Source organism: Xyrauchen texanus, chromosome 4 (genome assembly GCF_025860055.1).
Source record: "Xyrauchen texanus isolate HMW12.3.18 chromosome 4, RBS_HiC_50CHRs, whole genome shotgun sequence".
In the NCBI taxonomy this organism is placed as follows: Eukaryota; Metazoa; Chordata; class Actinopteri; order Cypriniformes; family Catostomidae; genus Xyrauchen; species Xyrauchen texanus.
The window spans coordinates 49,792,850-49,814,427 of record NC_068279.1 but is presented as its reverse complement, the minus strand read 5'-3'; the positions used below and the strand labels follow the sequence as shown (position 1 = coordinate 49,814,427).

The 21,578-nt window shown below is 35.8% G+C and overlaps 1 protein-coding gene across 3 annotated transcripts in view; it reads right to left on the bottom strand.

Annotated features, from left to right (window-relative positions):
* Positions 1 to 3,681: 3,681 nt before the first annotated feature.
* The window catches only part of LOC127639952 (ephrin type-B receptor 4a), a 39,717-nt gene continuing 21,820 nt past the window's right edge, over positions 3,682 to 21,578 (bottom strand). The window contains exons 5-17 of one of the 3 annotated variants that reach the window (XM_052122307.1): positions 16,949 to 17,104; positions 15,735 to 16,070; positions 15,513 to 15,637; positions 14,134 to 14,302; positions 13,779 to 13,878; positions 10,273 to 10,337; positions 10,058 to 10,171; positions 9,585 to 9,832; positions 9,253 to 9,468; positions 8,878 to 9,027; positions 8,064 to 8,257; positions 7,094 to 7,252; positions 3,682 to 4,957 (exon numbers count right to left, since the gene is read on the bottom strand). In XM_052122307.1, coding sequence (XP_051978267.1) covers positions 4,849 to 4,957; positions 7,094 to 7,252; positions 8,064 to 8,257; positions 8,878 to 9,027; positions 9,253 to 9,468; positions 9,585 to 9,832; positions 10,058 to 10,171; positions 10,273 to 10,337; positions 13,779 to 13,878; positions 14,134 to 14,302; positions 15,513 to 15,637; positions 15,735 to 16,070; positions 16,949 to 17,104 — 2,141 coding nt within the window. In that variant the 3' untranslated portion in view covers positions 3,682 to 4,848. The remainder of the gene's footprint in view (positions 4,958 to 7,093; positions 7,253 to 8,063; positions 8,258 to 8,877; positions 9,028 to 9,252; positions 9,469 to 9,584; positions 9,833 to 10,057; positions 10,172 to 10,272; positions 10,338 to 13,778; positions 13,879 to 14,133; positions 14,303 to 15,512; positions 15,638 to 15,734; positions 16,071 to 16,948; positions 17,105 to 21,578) is intronic. The other 2 variants (XM_052122321.1, XM_052122314.1) reach the window with 2 other exon arrangements.

Sequence of the window (21,578 nt, the reverse complement as noted above, 5' to 3'; positions counted from 1 at the left end):
TGCTACTGTTATTGTATTTGTTGTAACTTGCAGTTATTTGTCATTTTGTGATTATTCAGAGCTCACCTTTATTGTGATTTGTATGTCAAATAATGAGGTCCACGCGAGGTACAGAATTTATAGGCACATGTGGAAATGCGGTATTATGTGTAAATAGATTCAAAATAAAAGCCAGTCTATTAGTTTGACTTTACAGAGTCTTTTGAATGTTCTCTCTGTAATAGGGTCTACACAGGCATGTTGGAGTCGACTCTGGAGTCCATGAAACTCTTCCACATTTATTTTTAATCAGAACAGTTTCAAAATTCAGGGCCGTCATCACGGATGGCCATTATTGGGCACCTTTTTCTGTAACTGCTGGTCAGTTCCTCCTACCCGAATCCAAACACTAACGTTAGTGGGACAGGACAAGGTTACTTGTCTAGATGGCTTCCATGTCAAATGTTCTTGCTCGAGTCACTTCAATAACTATTAATGGTCATATTATGTAGATGTAATAAAATAAAAACTTTATTCATTTGGACAGTAGCTTTTAAATGCAATGTATAATATAGTGCATGAAATCGCTTTTTTGTGGAACTTATGGTGAACATTTTAAAACAGCAGCTTTTTAAACTCAACAGTCTCGACCACAACGGATTAAATAGAAGTGGGTATAATTAAGATCTATTGGTTTGGTTATTGCTTTGATAAAATATCACTAGCTCAGCCTACCTGTAAATGAACAGTCTTTCCTGTTCTATATGTTCTGGCGATGGCCCTGTGAAAATCGCAGTCTTTAATCGCACACTAAATTTCGTTTTTTTCTCTTAAGAGTTTTTAAAATGTGTGACATAAAGACAAACTCCTGCTATTATAATTAGAGACACTGCATAACTTTACAATAAAACGACTACGTCATTCCCTAGTTGCTGCTCATGTCCAATTTTAAGAGGCAAAACAACAAGAAACAGGCTGGGTCGGAAATAATTTCAGTCATATAGAAACTAGACAAACTGGGAGAATCCACTTCTCCAACCACTGCCACTTGCATTGATGTACTATAATACAATACTACACAAACTACAGAAAGTATTCAAATCTGTCACACCCTCTCTCTCTTTTGCATGCATGCATCTCTCACTCAAACGCATATGATGAATGAGGCGGTGTCTCACTAACCAACAGGTGTTTGTAGAGGATATTATCATTATTTTGAGCCAATCACAACGCCCTGTTCGTAAAGTTACGGAGCCGAACAAAAGAATCGATTCATGTACCAGAGTCGACTCCGATTCTAGGACGAGTCAGGCAATATAGGCGGCTGCCATTATCGCCTGTAGGACTTATTTTCCTATTTTTTCGATACCAATAATTTAAAGTCCAGTACCAATTCCAATACAAATACTTCTATTATTTTATTATAATTTTCTTTTGCGATTTCAATATAAAATGGTTCATTAAAAATATAATTTTTAATCATAATTCGAGTCATATATGTATATATATATAATGACTCGAATTATGATGAAAATAATATAATATATATATTATATTAGGCCTATGTTATATAATATAATATAATATATATATATATATATATATATATATATATATATATATATATATATATATATATATATATATATATATATATAAATACATTATTTATTTTTTTACATTTTGTGAACCTAAACAGAAAATTATTAGACTTCCGTTTTGCATAAACTTACAAAACTTACCCTGTTAACCTTAATACCGTTTCACTACAGTATTTAGTTTAACCATGATATTTAGTTGAACCATAGTTACCACACAATTAATAGCATCGGCCAACTGAGCAGTTGTCACCTGGTGGACACACATATTATTGCAGTCAATCTCTTGAGGGCTGCACGCGTTCTGAAGTGAGTCACGTGTACTTTACAGAATTATACTTTGGCCATTAGAATTAAACAGGCCGTTTTTTGATGAAGTGCTTTAAAAACATCTGTGTTAATTCCTTCTTCACTTCTGAAATGAGAAATGCATTTACACACAGGTTTTGGGTTTGCTGTTGGGTCGAAGTTTTAAACTGCCCCATTCAAAGTCTGCATTACATTTTTATGGATCACAAACCAATCCGTGCTAAGGTGTGGCACACAAACTGTTCAGACAAAAAGAATGGACAGAAATGATCAGGAATCTTGATAAAAATAAAACTTAAGCTGCTCGCTTGTAGTTTTTATCTGCTAAACATCTTAAAATGATCAGATGTACAGATGATGATGCAAAAAAACCACATGGGTGTCAAACAGCCCATCTGGCACCAACAATCATGCCACGCTCCAAGTCACTGAGATCACATTTTTCCCCATTCTGATGGTTGATGGGAACTTTAACTGAAGCTTCTGACCCGTATCTGCATGATTTTATGCATTGCAGCCACACGATTGGCTGATTAGATAATCGAATGGATGATTGTTGGTGCCAGATGGGCTGGTTTGAGTATTTCTGTAACTATTGATCTCCTGGGATTTTCACACACAACAGTGTCTAGAATTTACTCTGAATGGTGGCAAAAACAAAAAACATACAGTGTGAGGCAGTTCTGTGGATGTAAACACCTTGTTTATGAGAGAGGTCAACAGAGAATGGCCAGACTGGTTTGAACTGACAAAAATTCACGGTAACTCCAATAACCGATCTGTACAATTGTGATGAGAAGAATAGCATTCTGAGATGCGGGTTGACGCTGTTTTGGCGGCACGAGGGGGACCTACACAATATTAGGCAGGTGTTTTTAATGTTGTGGCTGATCGGTGTATATACATATATAATGTTACAATTAAAAGTTAAATGCACATTGTTCAAAACGGGGGAAACAAAACCCTTCTGCACGGCTACTTTTTACTCAAATTGTTATAATATGATTATATAATTGGTAATGAAAACATTTGCAATTAATTCTAAGAGTTTAAATTCTTCACTGCCGCATGAAGAAACATTTTCACTCTAGTGAATCCCATATTTGCTAGAAAAAAAATCCAAACGAAAATAAAAACACAAGATTTAAATAAATGCTGAATCAACAAAAAAAAGGAGTACACATCAATATACAAATAACAGTGAAACCTTTTAAAGTGTGTTGGTCGAGTGGTCTTTTGTTCTCAAGTTGTAGGCCTATGATATTGTGATCTGATGTCGCTTTGGATGTGATTGATTCCTGATTCAAAACTCCATCGTGTATACTGTACAGGTTTTTAACTAAGCTAAGCAAATCGCTCGTGCATATCAGTGGATTTAAGAAATGGGTGAGCAGTTTATTCCATATTACACGATTTCTATGAATCAGAGATCGGACCGTGGCGCGGTACAGAAGCGTATGCGGGGGCGCCTCGTGCTGTTCTCGTATTCTGCCTCTTCCAACGTCCAAAACTGACTAGAGCGAAACATAATGAGCTTGAAATATTTTTGAACAAGTATACTTGCTAAATAGAGATGGAATGTCTCAAGGGGTTCAAACAAAAAAAAATAAAAAATGCATCGGAGAATACAAAAAATGGGATGGATTGACAAACAAGCATTTTTTTCTTTTTGGAATCGAAGGTGCCAGAATGAGGTTCCGGATCGTACCGGCCCAATTTAACCTCTGGGTATAATCTTTAAAAAGATGCAAGAATGAGCTGAAAAAACAACAACAAAACAAGAATAAAATGTGTAATATTTATTATAACAGAAACACAGATTACATTGAAACAGAAAATGAATCTTTTTACATAAATCAAGTTATATTTATACAAAAAATAGGCAAGAAAAAATTCATGTCCCTGGTTTGTTTTTGTGGATCTCCAATGTGAAGACCAAATCCTCCTAACCCTGAAAGCAATGTGTGGTATCAAAGGGTGACTTTTGAAACTTTTTGATAAATCAAACCAACACAACATTTCCCATAATGAACGGAACAGGATGGCACTCCTTTCAAAGGACATTTTGAGTCTTTCAGCCACTTGAAAAACAGCGGACAGTCTTTAGTTGGTCGCTTTTAGTGCCAATCCAGTGTTGCAGATCTTTAAACATGTAAGTGGCGCATGTGTGTGTGTGTGTGTGTGTGTGAGACAGAGTTTGTAAAAGCACGTATAACACGAACATTTGGTCCACAGGTGGAACCTCCACCTCAATCATGTCTCTCTCTTAAAAAACAAGTGCTTTTGTGCTTATTATACACACTCCACACACACAGAGTGCATTGTATAAAAACAAAATATGTGTTCCTTGGCACACACACATTTAAATGTAGTATATGAGCATCTGTCAAAGAATACACACATGGCACATCCTTAAAACGAAGAATCAAGACATCATAATTAATAATATGATATTTATATCCAAATTCTTGCGTTATAAAGGTAATATTTCTCATCTTATCGCGTTATCCTTTTTCAGTCTCTTCAGTATGAAAGTCTCCTTTAAAAAAATACTCTGCAAAAATGGAAATACTTTAGCATTGCCTTGATCATGAAGATTGCATTGTGACATCACCGGTTAGATACTATGGCATTATTCTTTGCATTATGATGTCACAGTGAGTCTTTTCTTTTGGATTATGCCGTATGGCTCCCCAAAATGGTGAAATGATGCAAGTAACATCCACATGAAACCGTTTGATACCACAAATTTAGTTTTGTGATATTAGTGGTATTACCAGTGATCGTTCCGATTGGCTCCTGGACAGATCTCCTTTAGGTAGTCTTGGAAGCAATTAAGCACTCTTGATCCGGTACAAAAAGGAAGTACAAATGTTCCTGATAGTGAGTGGAAGGTTACTTAAAGGTTCTCCAGCAAACTCGATATGCGTTTGCATGTGTGTGAATGTGTAGGATGGGCTGCTCAGTAAAGCACATTCCCTGGAGATTTGTTTTGAATCCCAAGAGCTTCAATGCTGGAAAGAATCTTCTTCTGATGACCAGCAAGAGTCACTCCCAAACGCAAAAGATCCCTGAACAAAAACATAGAGTTAGACCTTGACTATTAAACTGACAACTTCTGTGTTGGCTTTCAAACTATTTTACCCTAAAAGGACATTTTTATGATTTTTGTTTGCTTCAACTTGAAATGGCATGAAATTTTACTTTCATAATGTGAAGATTTTCCAAGTGATGAAGAATATTCAATAAGAGAAAAAAAACATTATCCATTGGTAATTGAATGGATGGAGAAAAGTGGTCTTTTAAAGAAAAAATACATAAAGCCTGATTGAGGGAAGGGGTTCCAAAATAAGAGAGCTTAGTGATGACAGTGGAAAAAGGAACGTTGTTTCAGAGGTGCAGGAAGTCATTACATTTTGATTAGAGATTACGAAGGACATTTTTTCCTATATTACATTTTTATAATTTTTGGGGGGGAATAATGTATGCAATTAATCATTCACAAAAAAACAAGGAATGTGTATTCAGAAAGTGCATAGTAGAGATAGACCGATAATCAGTTATTACCAATATTTGTAACCGATATTTACACTTTTCCTTTGAATCTGTTATAGGTTCTTTAATATCGGGTTTACCTATAAAGGTAGACCCAAAAGACTTGAAATTTGACATATTAATTAATTAAGTGAGGGGCTTTGAACAAGTGTATATCGCTTCTTAAATGACTTAATTCTTTGTAGACTGTGCGCATTATTGATTTTGTAAAGCAGGCTATTTACCTTCGGAGGATAGCAATAAATGATTAAGTTGTTATTGTGCCTTAAATCAGAAATAAAACAAGAATTAAAAATTGGCTATGAATATCGGTCTTGGACACTTAAACACAAAAATAAAATCAATATTGTATCAATGATTAAAACCGATATCAGTCGATCTGTAGTACACTGGGTCAATTTTTATTTCATGTTGACTTTAATATGGAAATGTATCGCAAGAGTAATACTCTACTTGTATATTAAGCTGTATTTAATTCATCTTTCTTTAAATATACAGTAAACATAACAGAACAATGTATACATTATATATAATTTATTTATACAAATGTATTTATTTTTATTTAAATAAAATCTTTATTTTTAGTATATTATAATAATAATACAAAATAAATATATATATATATATATATATATATATATATATATATATATAAAAGTTTTTTATTAAAAATAAATACATTTGTATAAATAAAATGATGTATAATGTATGAATTTTTCTTTATACATTATATATACTTAAACATTTTTATTTAAATATCTAATTTGTTGTTTAACACCTCTGGTCTTTAATAGATAGGAAGATTATGAAGACGAACACTGTTTTTCTTTGGAACAATTTACACAAATGAATCATTTCACAATAAGACCAGGAACGTATATTCAGAAAGTAAAAAGTTTCAATTTTCATTTCATGTTGACATTAATATGTATTGGAAGAAGATAGTTAATTAAAGATAGTAGTATTCTACATTTATATGAAGTTGTATTTAATTAATTATTACTTGTAAATAATTATTTATTCTATAAATATATATATTTTTTATATTTAATTAATTGAACTTAAATTATTTAATTAATTGACATTTAATGTTTGGCAACTATTATTTATTTATATGAATATTAACATTGAAACTTCCTTTTTACTTTTTTAATCTTCCTTGTAATTTAGCTATTTATTTCTTATTTGTGTCAGTTGGTATGGTTGACAAATAATAAATGAAATAAAGTTAAAAAAAAAAATCTTTAGAACAATGCACATCAATTAATTGTTCACGATAAGACCAGAAGAATGTGTATTCAGAAACTAAAAAGGGTCCATTTTCATTTCATGTTGACTAAAATATGTACATCTAGCTGAAGAGGGTAATATTCTGTTTGTATACATTGAACTTAAAAAATTAAGGGACTTTTAATACTTCACAAACACTAATATTTCTTTATATGAAAGTGAATATAATTACATTTTTAATCTTGAATTAGAAAAAAATTTATTTAAAAAGAAATTCTTCTTGAACATCTTCCTTGTAGTTCTTTAGTATATATATATATATATATATATATATATATATATATATATACATATATATAATTGACATGCTCCAGTATGTATGTTGGACAAATAATAAATATTGTGATCTAGTCTTAACTCACTCTGTGGTGACGTGGGCGAGTAGCTGCATGGACGTGTATCCAGCCTGTAGAAAACGCTCCTCGTAGCGCTCCATCTTAATGGCCCTGAGCCAATCACCTATTGTCCCACAGGTTGAGGCCGTTAGAGGGGAGCGCTGGTCTAACAGAGGGTGAGAGGGGCTGAGAGAGACAGAGAAAGACAGGGGTGTTAAAATGCATGTAATTACCCACATTAAGGTGCTGTCATGAGCTGGCCTGAAGATACACAGTTGTACAAAGCCGGCAAGTAAGAGCTTGGGTTTGACAGTCTTACCTTGAAGGAAAGGGGGAAGGGTGGGACAAGAATGTGATGGACAAACATGTGGCCATACTGAGCAGTTCTGATTGACAGACTGACAGGCCAACATGCTGAGAGGGGAGGGGCAGAACTAACATACAGGAGGCCATACCGTGCAGACGCAAGCCGAGTTAAAGAAACGATGGACGGAAAGGCATGTGACTGAAACTAGAACAGGAACTGCATTGTTCTTGATTGACAAGCAGTGTTGTGTATAATGCATTACAGTAATCCAATTATCTGTGACCAAGAGATTTTCTGACTCTTTTATTCAAATTTTTCAAGTAGTTCTATTACAGTGATTGTTTTGGCATTACATATAGAATTTCAGTGAACAACGGATCATTTAATCTACATTTAACATCCAACAGGTGAACGTAATTTTCTACCATGCTTTCTAGATATTGATCCCATCTTCGGCCATTAAAAACCCACATTAGTCGACTATTATTAGCACCACTTACAGATAAGAGTTTAACAAAATGTAGGTCATACTGAGGTGTAATAGCATGAACCATGTAGCTATAATGACAGAAAGGGACTTATTTTTCATATTATGAACTACATAGGTTGTGTAGGCAAGAAATGAAAGGACAGTTTGGTGTTTTACTTTTATTGTCAATTGTAAAAGTTGATTTTTTTTTTTCGACTTACCCTGCCCCCTCTTGGGCGGTGATTTTTAGTGAGGCTGGATTGCGTATCAGCTTGTCAAGTGCAGAGACAATGTTTGCGAAGCGTGGTCTAGCTGTGCGCTCCTTCTGCCAGCAATCCAGCATCAGCTGGTGTAGGTATGTGGGACAGTCAGGTGGTGGCGGCAACCGATAATCCTGCTCAATGGCATTAATCACCTGATTGAGTAAAAAAAGATATTGAATAATTGTAAGTTAATGAGGGGAGGATTAAAGTGAGCAAATGAGATGAGGCATGCATGACATATAGGTGAAAATATCAGTAGCTTTTTAAAATGATTTATTGGTCTGATTTAGCTAATATTGGAAGCAATGTTGAAAAAATATATAATTTATGGTGTACTTTCAATATCTTGACTACATTCAAATTCAATCAATATCGGTAAAAAGTTAGCAGCCAAAACAAACTATCAGTATTGGAAAAATGTATTTGTTTCAGTGCATTCCTAGTAAACAAAATAAACAAAAATATATATTTTAATGGTGGTTTTACTCAAAACATGTAAAATCTAGACTGAAACTCAATCAATATCGGCAAACATATCGGTTAGCGGCCAAAGCAAAGCATACGCATCGGAACTGGACAAAGTTCAATAAAAAATTTTTTAATGGTAATTGTACTCAAAACATCTACAATTCTAGATAGAAACTCAATCAATATTGGCAAACATACCAAAGAAAAACCAAATTATAGGTATTAGAAAAAAATTAAGTGTATCCCTAGTTCAATTTTAAGAAAATGGTCACAATGTAAAACAAATGCGATTATAAACACTTACATCCTGGTTACTCATGTCCCAGTATGGTCGCTCTCCAAATGACATCACTTCCCACATGACAATTCCGTAACTCCAGACATCGGATGCAGAGGTAAATTTACGGAAAGCGATTGCCTCAGGTGCTGTCCAGCGTATTGGTATTTTACCACCCTGAATTAAGCAGGACAGTATGATCAATTCTGTTCCAATATACAATGAGAAATTAGAATAGACTTGAATTTAAATTTGGGATAACTGGGATAAACCACAATGTTTGTATCTCTAGCAATGCTTCCTTGTATTTTTCACTAAAATATTCAGCTAATTGTGCATGCATGGTTGTTCAAGCAAGTAAGTCTGGCATGTAATTAATGACTTATATGTGCTGGTTCTTACCAGCGAGCTGGTGTAAGTGGGGTCGGATGAATTCTCTTGCAGGAACCTGGACAGACCGAAGTCGGACACTTTGCACACCAGATTACTGTTGACTAGAATATTCCGTGCTGCCAGATCACGATGCACGTAGCTCATTTCAGAAAGATATTTCATGCCTGATGCAATGCCACGCAGCATACCGACTAACTGTATTGGTGTAAACTGCCCATCATTTAGCTGTAGAGAAAGACAAATATGATAAAGATACAGCTGTATGCTGGCCAACGACAGTCAATGAGACAGACACTGACATAAACAAACATATGAACTACTACATACTATTGCATACTTACTCTCAGGAAGGAATCCAGAGCTCCGTTCTCCATGAACTCCGTGAGGATCATGACTGGGCAGCTGGCTGTTATAATGCCCTCCAGGTGGATAATGTTGGGGTGCTGGAATTGGCCCATGATCGATGCCTCCGACAAGAAGTCCCGTCTCTGTTTGTCAGTGTATCCACCCTTAAGGGTCTTGATGGCAACATAGTTCTCCTTCTTACCCGGAATCCTAAGCCTTCCCCGGCATACCTCGCCAAACTCACCTGAGAACAGCGAACCCAAGGATTTGATTTAAGGACTTTGCTTTGAGCTGGGTAGCCCCACCCACAGTAATATCTCAATCTTTCAAAATCCTGAGCCATATAGCTGTACATTAAACATCAAATTGATTGGCTGAGATTTTGCTTTCAACTTGCTTGTTGCATTGCAATTTGTTACGACATGGCACTACTGTACCATTCCTCAAAATGGGAGGGAGGTAGACTTACCTGCCCCAATAACCTCCTCGATTTTGACAAAAGAGACATCAATCTCCTTAGCAAACTCTCTGACCGCCTCATTAGGGTCTTCGTAAGTGAATGGATCGATGTAAACTTTCATTCCTTAGAGAGATAAAGTCAATTACTAAACAACTCCTTTGTCAATTAAAAACTGGCCAAATAAACCAGACTGCACTATTATAATAAGATGGTGTAGTACTCACCTTGACCCATGAGATACTGACCATTTTTGTCGCTCAGTTCAGGATCTTTGGAGAGATTTTGCTTCCTGTAAACAGAGAAAGGATTGTGTATATTAATGTCTGCAAGCAGAAAAGCGGAAACCCACCAGGCGAGACACGATAAAGTGACAAGCCATAATTCCTTCGTGTTTTTGTTTTAACCAGTTTGTTGTGTCATGCCTGGTTTGGACATGGCTCTAGAAAAGTTAGCAACTTGTCATGCACGGTAAGGACATGTTGTAAGGCTTTGTGCTGGACATGTTCCATATCTTGTCTCGTGTTTTCATACATGCAAAGATTCATGCAAATATTAAGTGAATGCACACACCAAATCCCTCACTCCTCCCCTTTCTTCCTCTTCCGGTGTCTGTGCCTACCTCAGGCTCTGCTTCCTTATTCAGATCATTTCACAGTGTATCATACAAGGAAAAAATCTCTTAAATTACTCGAGCTGCTCGATCCTGTTCACCTCTTGTTCTTTGTCTCTTTTACACATTTTGTCATTCTCATTCCAGCTATTTATTCTAGACTTGGGAACACTTGTGAGCCCCCAAATGTGTCTTTATCAGAGGAGTTTTGAAAGAGATCTCAACAATGCCAAAATAATGTGTGCTCCGATTTGTCAAGATACCAAAGTGTGCAAATTATCCAAGAAATGCCATCCCATTCATATATATATATATATATATATATATATATATATATATATATATATATATATATATATATATACTCTTACTTTATGGTAACGTAAAACTTGAAAATAAAAAATAAGTAAATAAAAAAATAGAAGATAAACATCATATAATAGGTAGGGTTACTAAACATTTGATCTATTTCAACCAAAGCACTAATTGTAAATTAAATTACAATTAGACAGGACCAACTCATTGCCATAATCATATGCTAGATTTAATTCTGTCATATGGAATTGATGTTGACACAAAAGAAATTCTGCCGCAGAGCGATGACATCTCAAATCATTACCTCGTCTCTTGTATGCTGCGATCAGCTAATGTTCCTCAATCTTCACCATGCTATTGCTAATCTTTCGACCGCTAAAGATAGCCTCATTAATAATCTTCAGTAAGCCAAAAAGTCTAGAATATAAATATCAGAAAATATAAATACAGTCTTCTCTAGCACTCTTGAAACAAATCTGACACTTAACCGAGACATAACTTAAAACTCCAGATTAACTGAGAAATAAAAGTGCAACAATTGTGCAGTAAACATTTCTAAGTCCATTTCTGTCTCTCTGCTTTCTCTGGACTAAAATAGCCATATTTATCCAACCTAGTGCTGATGGCAGGTCTGGACCGGATGCTCCCTGTATGTGTGATTGAGTGTAGGGGCTGTCCGCTTCACACACACACACACACACACACACACACACACACACACACACACACACACACACACACACACACACACACACACACACACACACACACACACACACACACACACACACACGTATGCAAATATTATTTTTTTCAAAAAGACTGAGACTACAAATGAAAATGCTTTTTATTTTAAATTATTTTCTAATTTATACAAAGTTTTGTCATTACACATTCTATCATCCACATAATAATTTCAGTTAAAAGTTGAACTAAAAAACAAACCAACAAAAAACTTGAATTTCAGTAAACGCCCACTTTTGCTGCAATGACAGCAAATGTTGAGAAGGTTACTTCTGGAATGTAATCCGATACTGATTACAAAGTACATGACTAAAATTTTAATCGGTAATGTACTTTTTTAGATGACACTTTTAGGTAAATTAATCTGATTACGTTTGGATTACTTTCTGCAAATAAGGAACAGGGCCACACTGTCTTAAATGTATGTAGTGCTATTTGGTCTATCGCACTTATTTTTGGATTTAGCTTATACCACTTTAAAGAATGTTCTAGAGCATCTTATGTGCTTCAGTGGAAGCAAGGAAACCTTTCATTCAAATGAGTTCAAATGGTCAATGTGCCAAATTTGGTACCTGGAAATAGTGATGAATCTGAAATATTTCATATTCATTTTAATCATGACTTTTATTGATTGTATTTATTTTTTTATCCTGAAAAATTTTATTTATGTACATGTTTAAAAAGAAAAACCTAAAATTTCAGTATGGTGTCAGACTTTTGGACACAAATGTATTTAACCCAGAAAACATAAAGATCCACAATCTTAGCATGTGTACGTGCCATGGAAATACCTGAGATTGCACGTCTAAAAAGTTGTTCATCGTGTAAAATCTTAAAGAAGTGTGTGTTGCCCCAGGGTCACAGTTATTGTTCTGTTGGTTTGGCCTGTAGAGTCTAGGCTGGGACAACTGCATCCTGTCTACGCTCCCTCTTCTTCTCTCTTTGTCTTAGTTCCCATACTTGAATGTAGCTGAATTAACTTGATAGAGCTGTTCAGAGTCTTTGATCACTTTAATGTGTGTCAAGTTTTTCATCTCATACAGGCTAGTGTACATAAAGAAAGGGACATTAGTTACTTTTCCATCCAAGTCATGAATTTAACTGATGCGCAAAATGGGAATATCACAAAAACAATTTGCGAGTACAGCAGTGTTTCCATCCCATGTGTTTAAGAAAACAAATTCGCAACTTCTGGGGCAATTGGTGCAAAACAGAAATGAAAATGGAAGTTGAAGCAAATGTGATAAACACAAAATAAGGTGCATTTCAAACTGTTCTGAGACCAGTGCAGACATGCAGCACACTGGAGGTTAAGCCATTCACTAAATAGGGAGCAAGGGTGCATCCTATATCTTTCTATGCAGCTAAGTGCATTCACTCCTAAAATCTACCAAAAGTTCAGTTTCAGGCTGCAGATGAGGCAGACATAAGACAATGATAATCAGTACATAGATTCAGAATTGTATAATGGAAGATTTTATTTTAACAGGGTTGGCAGTGATTGGACGATGCTGGACATTACATTTACTCAGCTTTATAGAAAATTAGCTGTAATGTCTATAACGTTTGAAAAACATGAATAACCAACACTCCTTAAAACATAATAAACAATTTTATTAAAAAAATATGACTAGCTATAGCTTGGTATAATTAAAGATTTCACACCTCAGTCCTGCTTTTTTTTGCTTATTTATTAGGTGCTACTAGTAACAAATCAAAAAGGGAAATGGAAAATGCACACAGCAGTCATGCTGGGGTCTCAAGAGGTAAAACATGGATAGGAGAATTATTTGAAGATCAAAAACAATTATACTTAATTTATAAACAATGTACGATGTGTTAAATGAGGCTGTACTACACTGTTGGCAGCCGACAGCATAATCAATATAGACAAAACGTTCCATGAACAACACGCAATGGGCGGGAGATGTGTAAAACATTCTGAATGACGTCCGCTTAAATTCTGCAGAAATCTCCAGAGCTTTCAGTGGAATTCTCATGGTGCATTTGTCCATTATAACAACCTCACACTCTTTATTTCATGTGTGTGTCATGTTTTACCTTACATAGTAGATCGCAGCGGCAATGACGATTATAAGCAGCAGCATGCCCATTGCAATAAGGACTCCAGTCACAAGCAGCGGAGACGAGGAATCATCTTCTAGGAAAACAGAGAGAAAGAGGTAAACAGCCAGAGTGAGAGAGAGAGAAGGCTTAAAAACAGCAAAAAGGTGCAATACAATAAAACATGTTTTTACTTCGATGTGCTCAAGGAGGAGAAAAAAAAAAATCAATAAAATGCTTTCTCAAACAAAACTCTGGGGCCATAAAAGAGTTGGTCACTATTAAATTACCACAACACAGAGCTGCCTCCCCCACTCAACCAACTCCATGTGCAGTCTGGGATTTTCCTTACCATCAGGCAGGGTTCGAAAGACAACAGCTTGACCGAAGCTGCCGTAGCCGGCCAATGTGCGAGCGCGGACTTGAACGTCATACAGCGTCGCCCTGCGCAAGTCGCTCAGAACAACATAGTTGACATCACTCTCCGTATAATGACATAAGTTCTCCTCCGAACCACGCTCCTTTTAAAAGAACACACACACACACACACACAAGCTATTTTAATGCGTTAATTGTTAATTAGCCTGGTAGGTTTGTGGTAGTGTAAACAGAGAACAGATGTGCAAAAGATAGCGATCAATAAAACACAAGTGGAGAGAAAACTGTAGAAAGCGGGGGAGGAGGGAGGAAGAGAGAAATAGGGAAGCTCATAAAAATAGACTCAAACAATATTTCAAGCCGAGAAGAGCAAAGGAAACGGAGGTATAAAATAATGCTGATTACAGTATAAGCAATTTACTTGTCTTCAGTTTGATACACTGAATACACAAAATACAGTTTTCTGGTCTAGTACAGTGTACTAAGTGTAGTACAAAGTAGTATAGAGTTTTACAGCGTTATATAGTGTAAAGTGTTTTATACTGTAAAGTAATATTGTGCATGGAGTAGTGTTGCATTTATATAGTAACAGTGTATGGTTTGTGTAGTAATTCATAGTGTAGTGCCATATTGTATCTTACTTCTGTTCAGAGTACTATAATATACTGTAGTGTTGTATAGTGTAGAGTAGTTTAGTGTAATGTTTGATAGTGGTGTAAAGTACAGGAGTTGTATAATGTTGGAAAGCATTTTAAAGTGTAGTATAGTGTATTGAATCATATAATGCAGTGTATTGCAGTATACAGTAGTATAGTGTAGAGTAATATAGTATGGTGTAGTATAGTGTCATAGTGTAGCATAGAGTAGTATAGTGTAAGATAAAGTTGTATAGTGCAGTATATTGTAGAGTAGATTAGTGTAGTATTCTATAGTGTGTAGATGGTTGTATTGTATAGATGGCGTTGTACAGAGTAGTATAGTGTTGTATACCATATAGTAGTATAACACTGTATAGTGTAGTAAAGAGTAGTATAGTGTTTTATAGTGTACTGGTGTAGAGTAATACAGTATGGTGTAGTAGAGTGTCAGTGTGGCATAGAGTAGTATAGTGTAGTATAAAGTAGTATAGTGCTATCTAGTATAGATTCAATTTGTACAGAGCAGTATAGTGTTGAGTGTAGAGATGTGCAATATCAGATAGCATTTTAAAGTGTATTATAATGTTGTATACTATAGAGTAGTGTAGTGTTACTGTATGTTGTGTAATATGGAGCAGTGTAGTGTTGTGGTGTAGTATAGTGTACAGTAATCCAGTATGGAGTAGTAGCAAAGTATAGCATAGTAGTTGTTTACCTTTTCACAGTAGCGCAGCTGATACTGTAGTATGCTGTAGTGGGTTTGGGTGGGTGTGGCCCAGTGCAACGTTAGACTGGATTCTGTAGCGGTGCTCTTCCTCAAACCAGACACCAGCACAGGAACTGTAGAACACAACACATATATATGAGCAGTCATAACACGCTATACTCAACTCTCATAACATCTCATTCACCTATTTATTCATTCTCACTCTCTTACCATTGGGGCTGGTGGTGATGTTGATGGTCTCGCCCGCGGGCCACTGCACACTCAGAGGGGAGACCCCATTGAGGGCCATCACTGTAAAGCTGTAGGTGGTGCGAGGCCGCAGACCCCAAATGCTGACCCGCCGGCCAAGGATCCCGGTCTGAGATGGGCGGTAGTTCACTCCGTCTCCGCAGGGGGTGCACGGGTTCCCGGGCGTCAAACACATACGGCACTCCACACTGTAGGTGATGTCTGAACGACCACCGCTGTCTAACGGTTCACTCCATTCCAGCGTGAGAGATGTGTCGTTAACCTGAGGAACGAGACTGCGTGGGGTCGAGGGAGGACCTGAACAAAACAAATAGAACAAACACAGTTAATTTATCTAAACTATATCTCAGCTGATATACACAATCTTCCACGAAGACAACAAAATATGAAACAGTTTATACTCATCAGTCAACAGTGTTGGGGAGTAACAGACTACATGTAATCTGGACTGCATAATCGATTACAAAAATCAAGTACTTGTAAGTAGATTACATTTTAAAATGTGTGTAATCATATTGCAGTTACTTTTATTTTGATTACGTTACAAATCAGCCAATTGCAATAACCTGTGCGTAATTTGTACCGTATTGAATAATTTGTAAATATTCTATAACTCAAAACGCTGATACAGTGTGATACAGAGAGCCTGTGAATTTCAAGAAATATTCCATGGTTATTTTCAACTTAATTTCAATGTACTGCATGTGTGGCATGTTGTTGAATGGAAAACGAAGAGAAATGAAAGTTTAAATGAATGTAATTTCAGTCAAAGCATACAGTATGGGAAGGTTTAAAATCAGAACCGTGAAGCTTGAATTTAATGCACTTATTTTAATCCTTATGTACAGTGATGTGTGTGACTTGAGCAATTTGAGAAGTCTAAATCCTCCTTTCGAAGTGGGACCACTTTTCGAAGTGGAGGAACTGCTGCATTTAAGATGATTACTCCTGTAGCTGGAGTATGCTCCATGTACACAATGCTTTACCAATATTATTATATTATTATAAGGTAAAAATAGCCTAAAATATTTTTTCAACTGAACCCAGTGGATTAAAATTAAAATCAAGCAGACAAGACCTGGAAAAGAGGAAGATAATGGAATGGGTGTGTAGGGAACAGGAGAGTTCCCAAACACATGAAAGGAAAGGAGTGTGTGTTTTTGAATTGTGCTCACGTGTGCAGGGTGTATTTGGACTGTCGGTGGGGGCACGGTGGTAACCAGGGCGACAAACACATGAGGTAGAGCCCGTCTCTCCTGTGTGACTGGAATCAGGACACGCAGTACATGGGTCGGCACCAAAGCCCATCTTAAAATGACCAGCAAGACACGCTACACACACAAAGAGAGAGAGTTCAACATAGCATGATTAAAATATGATCATATTCTTCAACCCGTTTAGTCTCTAAATCACAATTTCAGCATATACTGTATACACCGCTCACATTCAAACATTTCAAGATTCAGTCTTTTTCTCCAATGTGAGATGTACAAAACGGACTCAAATCCATCACTGCACACATACACGAATGCCAAGTCTCACGAGACAGGCAAATATGTGCTTACAGATGGGTTTGCCAGACCAGTTTCATTTCAAAACCAGTTCTCCACATCTGGATCAGATTAACATCAGTTTCACTCAGACTAAAACATAAGGTCTGAATTATCCTCCTTGTTAAAGGGGCTTTGACAGATTGTTTGCGTGTCACGTTTCCACAATGTATGTGTGTGACTGTTCAGACTGAAGGATGATGTTGTTTCTAATTAGCCCTCTGATGAACTATACAGACATAAAGATGTAATTCTTCACTCTCTTTACATAAGTATCTGCATCTTGTGCTGAGAATACTGTATGTACTAGTGATGTACCGATATCGAAATTTGCCTGATACAGATATCACGATAGTAGATGTCATAAATCTACACTGTTTGCCTATTTTAAGCCGAAAATAGTATACTAGGTCAAATCAAATACTTCATTATTATGTTTTGATGTCTGTTTCCACTTGGAGAAGAAGAAATTATAAATAACAGAAAAAAGTCTATAGTCTGAATAAGTCCTCATAAGCTCTCAGTCTTCAAATACTGGACTAATCAGATGAGCCTAAGGTGTTAAAAATAATGATAGTAAAATAGATGCCTATATAGTAGATACTATTGCCAAATTGTATTTAAAAACACTAATATTGGGTGATATAATAATAAAAATATGCTAATATTGGTCAACACGATAAACAAAAAACTAATATTGGGTGATATCAATAATTAAAAAAATGCTAATAGTGGTCAATACAAAACAAATACTAATACTGGGTCATACAAATAATAATAACAATAATAATAACAAAAAAATGCTAATACCGGCCAATATAATAAAACAAGCACTAATATTGGGTGATACAAATAATAATAATAATTATTATTATTATTATTTTAAAAATGCTAATACTGGCCAATATAATAAAAAAATAAAAAAACAATATTGTGTGATACAAATAATAATAATTAAAAATGCTAATACTGGCCTATATATATATATATATATATATATATACACAACAAAATAATATTGGGTGATAAAAATCATTATAATAATGAAAACAATTCTATTACTAGCCCATACAATAAATAAAAAAAATATATTGGGTGATACCAGTAATCAAAATAATAATAATAAAATCTATTAATGGCTAATAAAAAATAATAAGAAAAATAATAATAAAAAAATAACAAGTGATACTTGGAGTATAATAAAACAAATGCTATTAAAAGGCAATATAATAATAATAATAAATTAATATTGGGTGATACTAATAAAAAATGCTTATATTTACTCAATACTATAAAAAATTGGTCAATACATAAAAAAAATATTGGGTGATATCAATAATTAAAAAAAAAGAAATACTAATATCGGCCAGTACCAATAAAAAAAAACTGCACATCTCAGTATGGCCATAAATATATTGTGCATTTGTAAAATGTCACTGACAAAAAAGTAACAAAAAGCACCATGATTCCATGAAGTATAAAGTACAAACTGTAGTATAATATGGGAATCATTCAGTACTATGGTACTGGCATATCAAAATACCATGGTATTACCATCACTGGTACCATCACTGAACCGTGATAATTTCAGGAGTAAACAAAAGAGCTTTGTGTGTGTGTGTGTGAGTGTGTGCAAATATGTATGTGGCTAATTAAAGTGATTAGTACAATTCAACACACCCTCTCTTTCTCTCTCTGTGTTAAAGTGTCTTCTCTACCCTTACACCCCTTCTCCTGTGACCCTATGACCTCTCCGACCACACACTCTCCTTTCTGCCTTTCACCTGCCCAATAAACTGCAGTATTCTCTCTTTTTTTCTCTCTTTTAGTCTCGCTGCCCATGTCTAATTGGTCATGTCATTAGGGTGCTTTGTAGTGGACACAGCCCTGCCTGCAGGCGCCACTATTATGGCTTTGTGCTGCCTTTGTGGGTGTTTGTGGGTGTGAAAGAGAGGGGAACACAGCTGATGTAGTGTGTTTGAGTGGATGAATGCTGAGTAAGTCATTGAGTGTGCGTGTGAGTGTGTGAACTTATCAGGCAGCACAGCTGCAGTGTTTAACACATGAGCAAAAGCCTTTCCAGTTCGCTTTTTACATGCAAACCCACCCCACCCATCTAAAAGAACATCATTATAGAGCTGAAGTCATGCTTTCAAACAAGCTTGACACAGAGAGACTGGTTACTTGAATTAGAGCAGATTATGACTCATGTCTTTAAAGGAATATACCAGTTTAAATAAAACTTAAGTTTTATCGACAGCATCTGTTGATTACCACAGACAATACGTTTCCAGTGCCTCTCAGTTTCTACAAACAAATGGAAAGCAGTTTACAGTAATACACTAGCATTAGAAGTCTAGCAGGTAAGATAGTTGAAGAGCTTAAAAGCATAAATGAGACACTTTTATTTTTTGTTAAAGCATTATACGAATTCTCCTGTAAAAACTTTTTTATTTAAGCGTAAAGTTGTCTAAACCATATCTTTGAAGTGGGACTACTTTGGATGGACTTCTTTTTATGCGTTAGAGGCAGTTCTAAACCATTTTGACGAGGGGGGGTCAGGTGTGCTTGTAGGGGGGCAACTGTTTTATACCTTAAATGTCCCCTGTACATGTGACGCCGCACCTGTTCTACCCCCTCAGTGCGGGACACGAACAGGCGTCTGCGGCATGGGAGGCAGGTGCGCTAACAAGGAGGCTAAAGGCTACAGCCTCTAGCATCAGTCGCTAGTGCACCTCTTGAGGTCAGGAGAGTGAGGTTTATACACACTGCACAGCTATCTATCAGCTGGCCACCATTACACTCATCATCCTAAACCTCATTCCCATCCGGGTCTCGGCACCTGTTCTACCCACTCCGAATGGGACTCGAACTGGCGTCTCTGGCATGGGAGGCGGGTGCGCTAACAAGGAGGCTAAAGGCTACTCTAGTGCCACCTCTTGAGGTCATGAGAGTGTTTATTATACACATTGCACAGCTATCTATCAGCTGGTCACATTACATACACAAAAAGATTCACAAAATTGTTTTAAATTAATTTTTATTTTTATTAGTCAATACATACTAACATTATGGTTTAACCACAAACTTTAAGCCATGTTTCCATGCGGTTCTTTATAATGACTAATGCAGTAAAAATTATTGGCTAAAATAAACAAAAGGCTACATCACGATTTTAGGTTCGAATTTAATCTGTAGGCTATAATCAGCATGTACGGGTCTTGTAAATGGTTACAATTTCGTTTAAGATTATTTTAAGAATTTTTAAGCACATTTTTTAATTCACTAGTTCATTTTAAATGGTCCAGTGTAAAATGCACGTATCTATCTCAATTAGTCAAAAAGTTGCATGCTTCGTAATTATAAGTGAACAACAAGCGGGCATTAATGCATTTCTTCTTTAAATCATTATAATGTCTGTTAGTCTAGGCGCATTCCTTATTGAGCGTGATTGATGTGTTCCTTATTGAGCGTGATTGATGTGTGCCCACGTTTGCTAATATTAAGCTCAATTCTCACTTATGATAGGTGTGCCGCATGTTAAACATTTGAATGATAAATGCTGTTCATAAAGAGGATGTTGTGTTTGTTATCTTCCCTGTAAACTATTAAGTGCTTCTCTTGTATTTCATTTGCAAGAGTAGCAGGATCAACTCTGCAGCTTTGTTCTCTATCTCTCGGTTAGTTGTGCGTTTGCTTTTATTCTTGCACCTGTCCCCCAAAGTACCAATATTAATCTGTATATATTTTTAGGTTGAAGTGTTATGAGCTTAGTGTATAAGAGCTTTTCTCACTGAAGATAAGTCATTTATATGGGTTTAGTGGGGTGGTTTATAAGGGTTCAAATTTTATGTTTTTAAGTGTATTCATAATACATTTGTCATTGCAGGAATGGTGTGGCCCTGTATAACGAGCTGCCGTTTCTTTATAGCTGTTTCTATACATCTATTCCAGCGCGCTGTTTCATCAGAGTTGCTTCATTGTTTTTTTTACCAAACTTGCTGCACTACATTTGTCTTGTTTCTGCGTTATACAGAAAAAAAGACCTCATTTTAAATAACAAATGTGTACTGTATGCTGTTCCAGAAATGAAAACCCGACAGATCCACATACAAAAAATATTGTGTAATGAATGCTTGCCAAATAAGAGCAATCGCTAATGGGTTGGGCTCAGATACATTCAATAAGGCAGAAAATTAGATCCAGATTGGGTTTTGTGATAATAATGTGGGAAATTGCACTATAGCTTAAAAAG